A 17,966-nucleotide genomic window follows, 5' to 3' on the forward strand; every position below is an offset into this window, starting at 1 on the left:
ATAAATGCCACCAGTAAGTCAGAAGGAAATACGGCTAATCAGATCGTTTGTAACTCAACTGATAGGGGAAAAAAAGACTTACCCCTTCCCTTGCGATTTTCAGGTTTTTTTTGAAACATTAAGACCCAATTTGAAACATACTACCCGAATGAGGTGGAACTCGATTCTATCGTAGCAACTTCCAAAAAGGCATGTTTGTGAAGAAGATTAATTTGCAGGGTTTGTGTTGTTGCGGAGGAGGGGTGGGGGTCACTGACAAAGTTACCATGTGCCAAATGGCTTTCTCAGTGCACTCAGTACTACTCCTCCATTTAACCCTATCCCTTCCAGTCAGTGATGTGGCACATAGGACTGCTATCGCAAAAGACGTGCTTGTTAGGTGAATTGGACATTCTGAATTCTCCCTCCGTGTACCCGAACAGGCACCGGAGTGTGACCACTAGGGGCTTCACACCAACGTCATTGCAGTGTTAGTGCAAGCCTACTTGTGACACTAATAAAGATTATTATTACTAATAAAGATAATTATTATATAGACTTCCCAAAGCCTGTCCACCACCTGCAAGCCAGGAGTGTGATGGAATACGCTCCACTCACCTGGGTGAGTTCAGCTCCAACAACACCGTGGCACCATCCAGGTCAAAGCAGCCCGCTTGATTGGCACTCCTTCCCCCACCAACATGGCACAAGATACTCTGACAACTCAAAGAAAAAAAGTTTCCTTCATCTACAAATCAGCCTTTAGTCGAATATTCCAGGGAACGTGACCCTAGGTTAAAGATTAAGTAGAAACATTGTCCATGACAGCTAAAAAATTAAATACTATTTATATGTTTTCCAATCGGTAAACTTTTCATTCTTGTGATCAGGTGATATAAACAGAACATTTTCGTAGAAAAACAGTCTTGCATGTGTCATGCTTTTGTTGTTGCATTTCTAAGGAAATGTGAAGGGGGGGGGGTGTAAAAAGTAATTGGTGTCAATTTTAGGCTTAAAGAAAAAGTCCTAATTCTCAAATTAATCTTCAATGGAGTCTAGGCTTGACAGCAATTACATAATGGCCTTTTGCCAAGTTGAACACAATTCCCCTGTCAGTAACTGATTACATTAAAGGAAATGTAATGGTCACCATAAAGAACCATCATGTGAGAGCAGTCTCATTTGATCTCCACAAATGTCCAAATATCTAACCTTCTGTATCTGATTAATTCACCCTAATTGAAAAGTGAAAATCTGTTCAGGAAGGAATTCATTCTTTTTTCCCCTTCAAATAGGAGACTGTAAACAAGAGCATCACAACTTTCACGTCCCTGCATCAGGGATTTGAAGGGTACCAAATGGAGGAGATCTTGAACCAACGAAACAAAAAAGACAGATTCTAGAACATTCCACATCTTGTTGCATTTACTGCATTATTTTTTTTGGGGAGGTGGGGTTCTGCAGATCTCAAGTTTTGTCAGCGCCTTAAACAACCCCTCAATCTCCATCACAATTATTCCAGGTTGGAATGGGCAGCATGATAGCACAGTGGTTAGCCCTGTTGCTTCACAGCGCCAGGGTCCCAGGTTCGATTCCCGGTTTGGGAGCAGAGTCTGCACGTTCTCCCCGTGACTGCGTGGGTTTCCTCCGGGTGCTCCGGTTTCTTCCCACAAGTCCCGAAAGACGTGCTGTTAGGTGAATTGGACATTCTGAATTCTTCCTCTCTGTACCCGAACAGGTGCCGAAATGTGGCGACTAGGGGATTTTCACAGTAACTTCATTGCAGTGTTAATGTAAGCCTACTTGTGACAATAATAAAGATTATATTATTATTATTACAAGAAGAAAACTAGATGGTATAACCCAGACACAACAGCTCCTTCCAGCCAAGCAACTCAGTCCTTGCACACAAGCCAATTTTACAGACTTCTCGCTCGCTGATCAATGTACGGGTCGTTCTGTCGCAACAAAGAAAGGGAGAGATGATGACCCAAATCTTGGCACCTTCCAAAACCACTCCCAGTTTTGTTGTTTGCTGCAAAAGTTAGAGGGGTGGATACTACACTGGGCCCTTTCACAATACCAAGGGAGTAGAAATAAACCAATAATTAGAGCATTTCTACTCCATCTGAGCCAAGAATATGGGGAGTGACTCCACTATTCTCAGTTTCAACCTTGATCACGCAATAGTCTCCTGATCCTTCAAGTCTGAACTTGCAACTTCTGGGCGCAGTCCAAGATTGGTGTTCAAGACCATCCAGCAACGCAGATACACAAAAGATTTTCTCCCATCTGCAGAAATCTTAGCAGCACTAAAATGACAAGTTTTCATTTGGAAGATGCCGATTTTGGAGGTGCTGGCTCCCCAATGGAGTCACCAACTTCGATACAATTTCCTTGCACCCTTTAGTACGACAAGTTTTGGGCACTATGGTAGCATAGTGGTTAGCACTGTGGCTTCACCGCGCCAGGGTCCCAGGTTCGATTCCCTGCTGGGTCACTGTCTGTGCGGAGTCTGCACGTTCTCCCCGTGTCTGCGTGGGTTTCCTCCGGATGCTCCGGTTTCCTCCCAGTCCAAAGATGTGCAGGTTAGGTGGATTGGCCATGCTAAATTGCCCTTAGTGTCCAAAAAGGTAGGAGGGGTTATTGGGTTTGGGAGGTTAGGGGGATAGAATGGAATTGAGGGCTTAATTGGGTCGTTGCAGACTAGATGGGCCAAATGGCCTCCTTCTGCACTGTATGTTCTATGTTTACTAATATTGCCTCTTGTCTCCAGGTGACTCAGTTTGAACAGTCTAATTCTACATAATAAACCTTCTGCATAAACATCTCTCAGCTCCCTTTTACTCATGCCATGCTGATTCAGAATTCAAAGTATGTTGCAGCTACTTCCAGGACTAGCCGATAAACATCCATTTACAAATCTCTCCATCGCCTCAATCCTCCCCGCTCTAACTCTTTAAATATCGCAGCACTCGCAATTTTCATCACTATCACTAACAGCTGCATCTTCAGCTGCCTAGACCCTACGCTGCTGCTTCTTTCTCTTACCCCCGCACACTTCAAAGACGTTCATCACCTGTTCTGATGGGAGAGATTCCCTGGCCTCCCGGTGTTGCGTCTTGGCGGCAGGAGGCGCCTGGTAGGGCCATCTGGTCCTGTTGCCGGCCAACATTGAATTCACCCCACACTGCTGGGAAACATGCGGCGGGGGGGGGGGGGGGGGGGGGGGGGGGTGTACCGCAGTTCAGCCGTGGCGGGACGGTGGCAAAGTGTCCCTGCTGCCTCACAGCGCCAGGGACATGGGTTCAATTCCGGCCCTGGGGTGACTGTGTGTGGAGTCTGCACTTTCTCCCAGTCTCTGCGTGGGTTTCCTTCGGGTGCACCGGTTTCCTCCCACAGTCCAAAAGTGTGCAGGTTAGGCGGAATGGCCATGCTAAATTGCCCCTTAAGTGTCCAAAAGGTTAGGGGGGGTTATGGGGTCAAGGTAGGATGCTCGTTCAGAGAGTTGGCGCAGACTCTTTTTTTTTTATATAAATTTAGATTACCCAATTATTTTTTTCCAATTAAGGGGCAATTTAGCGTGGCCAATCAACCTACTCTGCACATTTTTGGGTTGAGGGGGCGAAACCCACGCAGACACGGGGAGAATGTGCAAACTCCACACAGACAGTGACCCAGAGCCGGGATCGAACCTGGGACCTCAGCGCTGTGAGGCGGTTGTGCTAACCACTTGGCCACCGTGCCGCCCAAGTTGGCGCAGACTCAATGGGCCAAACAGCCTCCTTCTGTACTGTAGTGATTCTATGACCTTGCCCAATACCTCTGCATGGCTCAGGTGGCAGATTTTGTTTGAAAACCTTCCGCTGGAGCAAAGTGGGATATTTTTACTACATTAAAAACCGGTGCTACATAAGTGCATGTTGTTAGGAGAGTTTCCTATGCACCAGAATATTTAGGTTCCCAAAACAGTGCTAACAAAACGACAAACAATCTTAGTTGCAAACACTTTGACCATTTCTGAAGTGCACGTTTTGGCAATAGTAATAAAACTGGCTGGTTAAATAATCGAATCACACGACAGGCTGGGGATGGGTAGAATGGCCGGTCAGTTAGGATCCAAAGCAGAAGAAGAAAAAGGGAGTCAACCTGTCAAAAACGAGTCAACAAACTTCATTACAACTCAATGGCCCACCAACTTAAAGTGAGAATATGGGCCAGACCGCGTTGAGAGAAGTGGTTATCCCATAGGCAGCAGAAACCAGCAGGGCATGTCAAATCTCATTGGTTCCGCTGTCAGTATGGGGCAGCGATCTAACAAAAATGTCTGACCTGAAATGACTGCATAAAAGTACCAGAGAGAATGAGCGAGAGATGGGCTAGGATCTGTACCCAGTCACAGCGGATGGAGGCAGGTTTGATCGCAGAGGGGGAGGAATTAATGACTGCTATGGTGTCCTCAGAGGCACCATTAATCTTAAATCAGCAGGCAGTGCATTCAATGACCAAACAAAACGTCAAGGGGGTCAAAAGTTGCCAATAAAGCCCGTTAGGGATCAACCGACTTGTGCGGTCTCATGGATCTTGACAGTTTTTCCAACGATAGTAAATTGCACATCTTCACTACATCCGAAGGCTTTTAACCATTTTTAAAAAAAGACCTGCTGGTCTTGGCATTTCGAGGAGAGTTGGCACCGACAGGGGAATGTGAAGTGCCAGACTGGAGATTTGCACTAGTGACTCATGACATCTTTTCACACCAACCGTTCTTCCCGATAGATCAAAGACCCAAGGGTGGCCCCAAGATTCCTGGGAGTAGCACGGTCATAGCACAGTGGCGGAGGGCAGAGAGGGAAACTCTTTCATAGCACCTTTCACCACTGCAAGGTGTCCCCAAGCATTGGAAGTGTCATAATGTTGCAGCCAATTTGACTGAACAATCTAGTTGTTTAGTTGATCTATAAATGCTGGCCAGAAACTTTGGATATTTTGTCTATTCCCAAGGGAACGGGTTCCAGTCGTTCCTTTTACTTCATCAAATTTCTCTCAATTTCTAATGTTTTCAGTGTTGGTTGAAAGCTCCTCCCTCAGAGGCCTTACTCCTCAAAGGAGAAAAACAACAGAACTCCACCTTGATTCTTGCCCTGGTTACTCGCTGCAAAATGTGACAAAAGCCTTTTTAGCAGCCAAAGGGTCAATGAGGCCTTCAAATCGCTGTTCCTAAAAAAAAACTTGGCTGTCATTCCAATCTCCTTTGTTTTGCTCGACAATTGTTTCGACATTCATATTATTTACACATGAAACAGAGGACAATGGTGGGGGCTGGGAGGGAACGGGAGGCAGCGACTCCCAGGCAGAGTTTCAAAACATCTGCCAGGCACTGAGGGGGTTGTGATTTAAGAGGCTCAAGTTCCATATAGCCTCTTCACCTTGATTGTCCTCAAAAGAGAAAAAAAAAGTTTCTTTCTGGAATACATTTAAAAATCAAGGGTACAAAATTGGATGGCCTGTCCCACCTCTTACCCCTTCCCTACAGCACACCTAGTGGCAACATCATGCCCCCCACCCCTCCCGCAGGTGATCTCAGGTGTGTAAACTCAAGCCAATGACCAGTGTCCCTAAACCATCATCAATAATAATATTTATTATTGTCACAAGTAGGCTTACATTAACACTCCAATTAAGTTACTGTGAAAATCCCCTAGTCGTCATACTCCAGCGCCTGCTCGGGTACACAGAGGGAGAATTCAGGATGTCCAATTCATCTAATAAGCACATCTTTCGAGACTTGTGGGAGGAAACCGGAGGAAACCCACACAGACACGGGGAGAACGCGCAGACCCCGCTCAGACAGTGACCTAAGCCGGGAATCGAACCTGGGACACTGGCATTGTGAAGCAACAGTGCTAACCATTGTGCTACCGTACTACCCTTACTTTTTTTTTAAATATAAATTTAGAGTCCCCAATTATTTTTTTTCCAATTAAGGGGCATTTTAACGTGGCCAATCCACCTACCCTGTACATCTTTGGGTTGTGGGGGTGAAACCCAGGCAGACACGGGGAGAATGTGCAAACTCCACACGGACAGTGACCCAGAGCCGGGATTCAAAATACTACCCTTAGTTAAGGGCCCCATGTCATTTAGCTTGATAGCATTCACATGATGCTTTGCCTCTTCCCCCTCAGCCAAGTAACCTAATTTGTCAGCAAACTCAAAACGACTCAGCTTTGACAGAGTCACCCAGACAAAAATGTTATCTCCGTCCTCTCTCACACAGATGCAGTCAGACCTGCTGAGAGCGCCCAGCGTTTTCGGTTTTCGTTTCAAATAACTAGCAGTGGCTTGACAATAATGCATCTGTGCCAGTCCCAGTGTGAGAATTCAGCTCACAAAAGACAGTCAGGAGAGAGGATGGGGGAAATGAAGTGGGAGGGAGATGTTGTGTCTCTGGGTACAAGTGGCACATGGAGATATTTTTAAAAAAACACATCAAATCTCTTCCATTTGGGAGGTTACTGAAACAAACCTACAAGTTTGCATTTTCCACACCGTAAAGCAAAGAGGTAAGGGATGCTGTATCGTGCAGTCCATTATAAACAACAGCAGCATGGACACAGCCATCAATAAGAGGATATTTAGCAATATTAAAATGTTGGAAGGATTTGCTGCCCTAATGCATTCTGGTGCAGGAATGTTTTGCAGCCACTCCCTGTTCTGAAGAGGTACTTTGATACCTATAAAACAAAGAAAACAGCTCAAGGCTGCTGGTAGGAGGGTGAGACACTCCAGCCTGAGGGTCTAGCATGCAAGAAATTGGAGTCAGTGCCAAAAGTACTGTTACTGGAGGAAGAGAAAAAAAAACAAAAAATGTTTTATAGTCTCAGGATAGAAAAGGCTCGACTACAATCTGCGACTCCTTGTGTGGTGAAGACATGCAACAACTCTGTTAATTAATTTTAAAAACCCCATCTGAACCAACCATACTATGGAAGCACCGTAGGATTTCTGTTAAGGACCATCTTCTGAAGATTTACACAGTCCTTCTACTTTGTTGCGTCCGAGAGGCTAATCTTTTGGATTTCCAGCCCAGTGATAGTCAGCTGGTCAATCAGGAGAGGCCACAGGATATAAGCCAAGTCGTGTTTTTGCCAGGCATCATATACAGCAGGCAGTCAAACCCAGGAGGCGCGACCCGCGGGTGGATCGCAGGCGGGTGTCGGGAGGGTCGCGGAGCCCTCCGTCGTGGCGCTCCCGATCATGCAAATCCGCGCGCAACAGCCGGCTTTTAATAATGCCGGCTGCAAGCAGCTTTCAAAATGGCCAGGAACAGATTTTTAAAATTTGGCCGTACTGCCCATGTGTGCCCGGTCATCGGTGCGCATGCGGAAATCTACGCGCATGCGCACCGATGATCGGGCACGCATGTGCAGTGCGGCCACATTTTAAAAATATGGTCGCAGCCTTTTTTTACAAGTTGGGGGGGGCCAAAAGGACCCAAAACCATTTCCAGCAACAAACAAGGCAAGAGAAAATGGTGGGTCGCGCAGGTCAGCCGGCGTGGGTCGCGAAGGTCAGCCGGCGTGGGTCGCGAAGGTCGGCCGGTTGGTAAAAATGGGTCCGCGCAAAAACATTTTGAAAAACACTGCTATACAGGCTGGCTTGATCCCATCTGCCCTAACCCAGGGGTCCAGGCCAATAGCCCACTTCTGACTAGACTGGGAATCCACTCGGGAGCAAGCAGGGTCAATATATGGACCCCTCAATCCAAATGAGCAAGAACAAATTAAAACTCAGCAGGGTGGTGTTGCGAGACACAAATCACAGAGCCCAATACATCCACCAGCCCAATGCATCCTAATTAACACATATCAAAAATATTCAATAGAATGCTACCTGTCCAGGCCGAAATACACAAGCTTTGCAAATCCCAACAGCCTAGTTCAAAAGCAGCGAAGCACCGACAGGGAACAAGCCTTCCAACTGAAAGCACAGCCAGTGCAGACTATGTTTAATTTAGGAGGGACATCCTGCATTGGATCGGACTCTGTAAATAGCACCAGGTCTCTCTGATAGCAACAGCTCAAAAAGAAGTCTACGTGTCTACTGGAGAAAACTTGAGGGGTGGGGAGGGAGGGTGAGCAGATTATCTGGTTCAGACTAGTTTCACAAAGCCAGTGCGATATATTAATTTATGGGATTGCTGGCTAGACCCATCAGAAGGTGGCGGCGAGCTGCCTTCTTGAGCCGCTGCAGTTCGTGTGGTGTAGGTACTCCCACTGTGCTGTTAGGGAGGGGATTCCAGGAAGGTGCTGCCTAAGAAACCTTGGGGAGTTCCTGCACTGCATCTTGTAGATGGCACACACGGCTGCCACTGTCCGTCAGTTGTAGAGGGGTAACAAACTAGTGCTGTTGGAACAGCACTCCTCCAGGCAAGTGGAGTATTCCTGACACTCCTAACTGTCGCCAGGCACAAGTCAGTCGCTGCAGGATTCCCAGCCTTTCACCCTCTCTGGTAGCCACAGTATTCATATGGCTAGTCCAATTTAGTTTTGGGTCAATAGTAACCACAAGGATGTTGATAGTGGGGGACTCAGCAATGGTAATGCCAATGAATGTCAAGAGATGATGGCAAGATCCCCTTTTTGGAGATGGTCATTGCCTGACACACGTGTGGCATAAATGCTGCTTTGGACATTACTTTAGTATCCGAGGAGTCGCGAATGGCGCTGAACATCAGCGAACATCCCCACTTCAGGTATGACTAACCAGTGGAGAGTTCCCCCCCACCCCCGATTCCCATTGACTCTAGCTTTGCTCGGGCTCCTTGATGCCATATTCGGTCAAATGCTTTGTGGTTGTCAAGGGTAGTCACTCTCACCTCTGCGATTCAGCGCTTTGCCCATGTTTGAACCAAGGCACGCCACCCACCTTGACATGACCCACTGTGCCCCTGGCAGAGCAACTCAGCCAGCCTCACCAGAACGGGTCAATGGGCACTTCTTGTGAGCCCAGTGCCGCCATGCAGAGGTACAAAACTACTGGGACAGGCACAACATTGCATTTCACTACACAATAGACTGTCAAATACACTGGGCAGCTCTCACCTCTGGGGCAGAAGGGCACAGGTTCAATTTTCACTCCAGAAACTGGAACATACCCAGGCTGAAACTCCAGTGCAATACAGAAGTAGTGCTGCACTACCCAAAATATCTTCCCTTGGATGGGACTTTAACCGAGGCCTGGTCTGCCTCTTCAACCAGATACAAAGGATCCAATGGTGCTAATTTTGAAGAAAAGCAGGGAAACGTGTGTGTTCTGGCCAATTGTGTACCTCAACTAATACTTTGGCAATTTATCTCACTGCTGTTTGAGATGTGGACAATAAGACTTGCCTGCATCACAATAGTCACTGGTCTTTTGCAACATAAAGTAACGATCTCAAACCTCAGCTTTGTCACTCTCCACAGATGCTGACTGACTCGCCTACCAGAATTCTCAGCTTTTATTTCCAAAGCATTTAATTGGTTGTAAAGCACTTTTGGAGACATCCTGAAGTATAATATAATGCAAATCATTTATGTGTAGTAAAATAAAACGCAAAATCGCGCCCGTGAGAGAGCTCCTGCTCTACATCAATCACACCTCAGGTAACCACCTCAAAACATCCAAAAGATTGACAAGTCAATGAAGTTGTCTATTGTGGAAAGCCACAACATCATTGCGACCACAAGTGGGAAAATACACCCACACCCAACGTGCATAGCGACACAAGTATAAGTCACAAGTTCAGCTTTACCCAACACTGGACAGGTTGATGGTGGGGGGCACTGACTCAGTTCTGTACCCAGAGAGTGTGGTTAGCCTGGAGATTCTGCTGCTCATGGCTACTGGTTGCTGTAACTCCTTGTAGAGTTCATGTGTAAGCACAGAGCAGGCAATTTGGAAGCCTGTCAAGTAGCAAGCTTTTAGCGGAGGCGGTGTTCACCTGGGCCACCTTTCTCATTTTTAAAATCCAGCCACATTCTTTTTCGGCAAAGGTATGCGAAGTCAGGAAACTAGACAGGCAATGTTATTGGATCGTTAAGATCCAATTGAATGGTGGGATGAGCGCAAGGGTCGGAATGGCCTCCTCTTGTTCCTATTCACATGAAGGGGCTGGTTTAGCACAGGCCTAAATCGCTGGCTTTGAAAGCAGACCAAGGCAGGCCAGCAGCATGGTTCAATTCCCGTACCAGCCTCCCCGAACAGGTGCCAGAATGTGGAGACTAGGGGCTTTTCACAGTAACTTCATTTGAAGCCTACTTGTGACAATAGCGAGTTTCATTTTCATGTGGGTTTTTCCCCCGTCTCTCTCATTCACCCCCCCCCATCTCTCTCATTATGTCGCACAATCAGCTTTTGAACAACCTGGTTTTCATTTGCCCATTTTTCAAAAGAATGGAGAAGGTTGATTAGATATATGTTACAGTTCTCACGAAGATCTATGCCCAAGATGTTAAACCTCCCCCCCCCCCTTCCGTCCCTTGGGGTTGGAGAGTATTTTTGTCATGGATCAGAAGCAGGTTTTGATTATCGCAATTGGGGAGATCCCAAAGTTGCATCAAAGGCTTTGTATACAAGAGTAGCTACCCACAAATATCCAGGCTCATTATCAAGTAAAAGAATGGAGATATCAATGTCCCTTCAGGAGGGGCCATTTCGAGATGGAATTCAAATGGACCCTGACAAACATCCATACATGCGAGACCAATCCTCGGACCGCAGCCTGAATCAATACCTCTGTACAGACCCAACGCCCCCACTTGCCAACCATTATTGCTACAATCTTTCACTTTGAATTGCACAAAAAAACAAGTTGACCGTAACCCCATGCCATGTACTCCGAAAGTTACCCTTTCCACCTAGCTGTGTCAGCCAGGGCATTGGTTTTAAAATGCACTCATGGGGGACTGTGAAACAGACTAATTACTTTTTTAAAAAGCTGACACGTGGACAAGCATTTCTGCAATGCTCATCATATTACAATATTGGGACTGACTGGCACAGAACAACAGTCTGGACTCTCTGACACTTGGCCACAGGATTAGGAGACATGCTTTCACTTGTACTAGTGAGGGGGGGGGGGGGGGGGGGGGAGAAGAGACCCGGTGCCTCATCATTCAGTGGCAGGCACACTCTGTGAGCTGCTGTGTGCTCCCAAGGGCCCCAAGAGCAACATTAACAAAACAAAGGACATTAAGATGCTTTACAGGAACATAAATCCTGCACGGGGGCAACATGGTAGCATAATGGTTAGCACAGTTGCTTCACAGCTCCAGGGTCCCAGGTTTGATTCCTGGCGTGGGTCACTGTGTGCGGAGTCTGCACCTTCTCCCAGTGTCTGTATGGGTTTCCTCCGGGTGCTCCGGTTTCCTCCCACAGTCCAAAGATGTGCAGGTTAGGTGGATTGGCCATGCTAAATTGCCCTTAGTGTCCAAAGGGGTTGGGTGGGGTTACTGTGTTACGGGGAGAGGGTGAAGGTGTGGGCTTGGGTAGGGTGCTCTTTCCAAGGGCCAGTGCAGACTCGATGGGCCAAATGGCCTCCTTCTGCACTGTAAATTCCATGATTCTATGAAATCAGGGCAAAACACTGCCTCACAAGGAGATATCAAGAGACCATCAAAAGCTTAATAAAAACAAATATAGGTTTCATCAGGGGCAGGGGACAATTGCACCAATAACAGGAACAGGTAATGATCAACCAAAGCAGCTTGGCCTGTTCTCCTCAAGAGTAGAAAAGGTCAAAGTTAAATTCAGATAGGGTACTGGATAGAGTAAATAAAGAGGAACAGTATCCAATGGGTGATTAGTCAATAACCAAAGCATGCAGAGATTGGCAAAGAACCCAAGATGACTCGAGGAAAATTTTTAATGTAACACGTGGTTAGGATTTGGATTGCACTGCCAGATAGCGAACACAGATTCAATAGTAGCTTTCAAAAAGGGAACTGGATAAATACTGGGAGAAACAAAAAAAATGCAAGGAAGAGAGTTCCCTTCGCCAGAAGCAGACCTTCACTGAATTGCATCCACTTTCCTATTCCTGACTCAATTAGTTTAAGAGCCACCATTGCATTAATTTCACAGTGGAGATCTGCAACAGATATTCCTGAAGGAACTCTGGTGCTTGCCTAGCTGTTACACGAGGGCCTATTTTCAGCAAAGCTACTTGCATTGGTTATAATGGAGACAATACAAGCATGGACCTTGGTTTGAATGCCAGGGCACGTTAATCTTTTATAAAAGCAAATGACTGCAGATGCTGGAATCTGAAACAAGCTTTGTGGCATTTCACTGCAGGGGAAGAAGTGTGAAGTTCTTCTGAAGCTTCGCCTCTATCCAGTGCTGCTCAAGTACTGCACAGGGTTTTGGTTTGGAAGATTGCGATCACTTCCCTGGTGTGTGATGCAGGCCGAGAAGAAAATCCACCATCTCTGGCGAGTGGGATCAGATCCAATGCAGAGCAATGGATGTTCTCCCCAGACTCCTCCTGGTCAATAATCGACCACTCAAAATTTAGAAAAGATACCCAAGGTGCTATCACATTGCAGCTGGGTGTAAATCGGATGCCGCGTGTTCTACATTACAGATGTAAAGTGATTGAGGATACCCTGTGGTTGTGAAAATTTGCTATAGAGACGCAAGTCTTTCTCTGACAATAGCACTCAAAAGTCACATTGCAAAAACAACTTGGGACGATGAAAGTGCTTCATTGCCTAGGTTTAATTCAAAATGTTAAAAACAAAAATTAGGAATTTGATGGGAGCATCCAAAATAACATGTCCTGCAAACAACACCGATTATTAAAGCTGATGTAATACAGAAATCACAGGCTGGAATTATCCTCCGAGATCTGACAATCTACTGACAACTTTGATACTTTGGCTGAACCCCTTGATTGGATGGCTGCATTAAATCCGCTAGAACTCAAACAGGAGGCCGCCATTCCACCACCCAGCATTCCGTTAGATCGTGGCTGCCTCCACCTTGATGCCATAATATCCTTGCATCTATTTGCCAGCAGCAGACTTTCTTTGGGAGGACAGCAGAGAATTTGATTGCCTTTTGTGTGAACTGCACTCTGATGTTACCCTGGTTCCAATGTTATATTGCCTTGTTCTGGATGAGCGAGCGAGAGATAAATTTATCAAATCCCTTAATCATCAGCTCACCCCTTTAATCTTCGCCACACGAGGGAACACAAGCTCAGTTCGAGTACTTTACTCACAATTTAACCCCTTTAATCCGGTGAAATTTTGGTGAAATTTGGCACACTTTCAAAGGCTTCTACGGATTCAGTAAGCAATGGGCAGTTTATGCTTTGCAAAATGATGTCTGTGGATAGATGTTCCTTCAGGAGGAGTGCAAGGCAGTTTGTTTCAAAGTATGATTTACCCCTGGGATCGCCTTCCCTTAAAGAGGATGTATTTTTATCAAATGCTTTAAAATAAAAAGGTTACCATGGCAAGATCGCAAAATGAATTTCTCTTCTTGGTGCTGAAGGAGTTTTGCATAGAATCTCCGAGATACCCCAAAGCAAGCTCCTTCTTTTAACTTCACACACACAGAAACAAAACATTGGTTCTTGTGCAGTGCCTTGCCCGAGGCATTTAAGGGATAGATTTACAATTCCATCCCAGCATCAACTGGGCAACAATAACCAAAACACAGCTCCAATTACACAAAGAACCTCTACAGTTTAGTTGCTTAACCTGCTTGGTCATTTCACTACTGTAAATCAGGGCATTTAAAAAAAAGAATTAAGACAATCGAACTTAAAAAAAAACCAATTTGGGCAGCATTTGAGAGTTCAGTCACAGTAGTAAAGGCAAGGCTAGGGTACCAAATTTGTCAACTCCATGTGAACCATCGGCAGTTCACAATAAAGCAAAGCAGAACAGTTCAATCCTGTATTGATCACAATCAAATATCCTGCGGTACTGCCATCCAAGCGATCATGATGTAACAATTGCTGCTGTTTTATAGTAATGATTCTTTCCAAAGCCATGGAAGTTACCAAAGTGAAAAGATCACCGCCTTCGTTAAAACAGGCTTTGATCAACTTTTCCAATGTGTTTGCCAAGCACTGCAGCTAGGGGCTGTGATAAATGACATTCTTGCACATGGCAACAGTGAAAGTTACATTGTACCTCCCGACAGAACAGAGCCGTGGCCTTTTGTGTACAGTTTAAAAGAAAGAAAAACCCTTTTAATTAAAACTTATTGGTTTACAAGCGCAATTTAGTTCGGGAATTTTTTCCACAGAAGGGAAACAAATCCCAGGGTCTCTCAAGCAACCGTGACCCAACTTTTTAAACCATAGGAATCCCTGGAATGCTAACACATAAATGAACAGCAACTTTCAAAAGCCTTTACATTGAAAAGAAAACAAAAAAGCTTGCCTCTACTTTGAATGCACGATAGGGCAGGCTTCCCCACCATTCCCCAAGTAATAGTCTTATCGAGACATGGTTGTGCAGCTTGAATAGTAACCTCAAATTTATGAAAACAAGCGTAGTCCAAATTCAAGAGGCTTGGGTTAAATCACACGTGTGGGTGATCTTCTCTAGCCCCTCCATGTTTCCTGGTAACAGGGCGCAGCTTAAATCCAGCCTGGACTTTTTGAATCAATGCAAGAGACTGGCGCCACTCACAAGGGGGATAGCACCAAACAAATAACATTCATTGCAAGTTAGGAATTCTGCAAATGACTGAACAACAATCTTTTGAGAATCATTGGTCTGGTGATATTTGAAATTTTGATTCCTAATCTGAACAGCAGAATATCACCAGTCAATCCCCCCCCCCCCCCCCCCACCATCGGCATCCTCAAATCTCACTGCCAAACTAGTGAAAGGGAATAACTTGCAACTCACGGGGCAAGAATATCGGTAAAATGGAACCTGTAGTTTTCCATAGAGATATAATTCAACCATTGGAAACAAAAATAAATGTGACAGGGCTGTGGGCAAAAGAGGGGGGGGGGGGGGAGGGGGGCAGATAGTCAGACCAATAGGCCAGCACAAGTCTGATGGGCCAAATGGACTCCTAATGCTGCAAGCTTTCAATCACAACTCCCCCTATTCTGCTCTTGACCCAGATGTCCCAAGTTTTCTTTTCTCTATAAAAATAATTTCACGACCAGTCCTCAAAAGTTACCACAAACTTAATCCAGTGCATGTTAACCGAACCTGTACAGCGGGAAAACTCCATACAGTTGGGAGTGTATTAACATGCGAGACTGATGTCATTGGAGTAAGAAAGTTAACGGGGTGGGGGGGGGGGGGGGGGGGGGTTCATTTGTGATTTTAAGGACTGCGATAAGCTTCAACCTTCTGACAGTTGCCTTAAAAAATACTGTTATTGGAGAGACATTCAGACCGAAACAAGTGGACCATAATATAAATGGTAATTAACATCATGTACTTTTCACACCAGTCCACCCATGCTCCATAGCCCTGAGCGGTGAAGGTGAGAGGCACTGCCGATATCAGAGAGGTTGCATTGGGAGACAGCGACCCCTCTAACTGCCAACCCTCGGTACATTAACCCTCCTCTCCCTCCCTCCCCCATGTTTCAGAGTAAAGCGAATGTGTCGAAAGTCACGTTCCAAACCTTCAGTGAAAACAGATACTGGACGGGACGGGGGGGGGGGGGGGGGGGGAAAGAGGGTCTACAGATCTGGGGGAGGGGGTGGAAGAGAGTACCGATCGGGGGGGGGGAGAAAGTATAGATGTTGGGGGGGGGGGGGGGGGAAGAGAAGAGAGTGTACAGATGTGGGGGGGGGGGGGGGAGAAGAGTGTACAGATCTGGTGGTGTGGGGGGGGGGAGAGTGTACAGATCGAGGGGGGGAGAGTGTACAGGTCTGGGGGGGAAGAAAGTATAGATGTGGGGGGGGGGAGAGAAGAGAGTGTACAGATCTGGGGGGGGGGGGGGAGAAGAGTACAGATCCGATGGGGGGAAAGAGTGTACAGATCGAGGGGGGGGGGGAGTGTACAGGTCTGGGGGGGGAGAGTGCACAGGTCTTGGGGGGGGGGGGGCAGAGTCTACAGATCATGGGGGGGTTGAAAATCTGCCTCTTGTTATGGAAACATTAAAACTCCCTTAAAACGAGGCGCCGCGGAATCGTTCTGTAATCAACACGGTGGAATTCACTCCAAAAATACATCGAATCCCCCCCTCCCCCGGGGGTTTGGATTTTAAACAGCGGGGGTCGATTAAAACATTTGCAATTAAAAGAGAGGGGCGGCAGAACGGACAAGGTCCCAGAGACTAGTGTCCTGGAGTATTCCAGGATCCGGCTCCAACGCCCCCCCCCCCCCCCCCGGGTCGATGTTCCAGAGAGTGGGAATGTTCCCAATCCCGGGACTTACCGTCTTGGCTGAAGAAGCGCCGCAGAGAGAGAGGAACAGTGTAACCAGGGCGCAGACTCTCAACATTTTCGCTGCTGCTTTTTCTCTCTCAAAAGTTTCCGAAAGTTTTCTGAACTTTTTTTTTTCCTCCTCTTTTAACAGAAAGACATGCCGGGCAGCTCCCTGTCTCTCTCTCTCGCAAGTCCGTGTCTTATTCACTCCGATTCTCCCTCTCTATTTGTGATTAAATGCTCCGATCTTCGGCTTTTTCTTTCTGCTCGAGTTTCGTGGCGTCAATTTCCTCGTCTCGGGGTTGGCGTGTGAAATAACAAACTGGGGGGGAGGAGGAAACTGACAGCGGGTGAAACTGACCGCAGCGACAAACAGCAGACTGCCTCCCTGGGTAAACCTGCCGCTTTATATATAGCAGCTCCCTCCTCCTCCCAGCTACGGCGTAATTTCCGCAAACTCCGCTTTCTCAATACGACATTGAGTGGGGAAAACACAGAGATTATCAGCACGTCAGCACCCAGGAGACAGAGGGGGGGGGGGGGGGGAGGGTGCTGGGCTCCACTCCTCATTCCCCCCCTCCCCTCCCTTTTCTTGCTAGTCTCCAAGAAACAAAAACAAACCTCAGGCTGGGGGGGGGGGGGGGGAGAAAGAGGGCATTGTGCCATCTGGGTCAGGTTAGAAAGTTCCATTTGCAGACACAAGTTTGATGATTTAATTGTCCTTGCTGCAAACTGGCGGGAGGGGGCAGGGGAGAGGAGGCAAGCGGAAGAGGTGACTTCACCTCCTCAAGCTTGACTAGTCCAAGGGAGGGAATGTGAGGAAAGATTCCGGACCAGCCGCGTGCATTTTCCTCACGTCACACGCCAGTTATAACAATATAATCATTTTTAGTGTCACAGGTAGGCTTACATCAACACTGCAATGAAGTGAAAAGCCCCCAGTCGTCACACTCCGGCGCCTGTTCGGGTACACGGAGGGGGAATGTCCAATTCACCTAACAACACGTCTTTCGGGACTTGTGGGAGGAAACCGGAGCGCCCGGAGGAAACCCACGCAGACACGGGGAGAATGTGCAGACTCCCCACAGTGGCCCAAGCCAGGAATCGAACCTGGGTCACCGGCGCAGTGAAACAACAGTGCTAACCATTGTGCTACCCTGCTGCCCACTCCCCTGATCCTATCAGGATGTGAAAAGTTAAAAGTGAAAGCTGAAATAAAACAGAAATTACTGGGGTGAGAGTTGGGGGAGGGGGGGGGGTGAGGATGGGGGGACTCTGGGAGAGGGGGGTGAGGGTGGGGGGGGACTCAGGATGGGAGGTGAGGGTTGGGGGGAGGACTCCGAGGGTGAGGATGGGAGGGGTGGGGGGGTCCTGCGGTGGGGGTGAGGGCGAGGGTTGGGGGAGATCACTCTGGGGGTGAGGGTGGGGGGGATCCGGAGGTGGAGGTGAGGGCGAGGGTTGGGGGGGAGGACTCTAGGGGTGGGGGTGAAGCGGACTCAGCGGGTGAGGCATATATCATAGAATTTGCAGTGCAGAAGGAGGCCATTCGGCCCATCGAGTCTGCACCGGCTCTTGGAAAGAG

General features: G+C 47.3%; 1 protein-coding gene across 1 annotated transcript in view; it reads right to left on the reverse strand.

The window, feature by feature from the left end:
• Positions 1-16,780, reverse strand: part of sdc4 (syndecan 4) — a 29,507-nt gene extending 12,727 nt beyond the window's left edge. Inside the window, exon 1 of the mRNA XM_038803721.1 lies at positions 16,395-16,780. Coding sequence (XP_038659649.1) covers positions 16,395-16,460 — 66 coding nt within the window. The 5' untranslated portion in view covers positions 16,461-16,780. The remainder of the gene's footprint in view (positions 1-16,394) is intronic.
• Positions 16,781-17,966: the final 1,186 nt, after the last annotated feature.

The sequence above is a fragment of the Scyliorhinus canicula genome, chromosome 7 (assembly GCF_902713615.1).
Source record: "Scyliorhinus canicula chromosome 7, sScyCan1.1, whole genome shotgun sequence".
Classification (NCBI taxonomy): domain Eukaryota; kingdom Metazoa; phylum Chordata; class Chondrichthyes; order Carcharhiniformes; family Scyliorhinidae; genus Scyliorhinus; species Scyliorhinus canicula.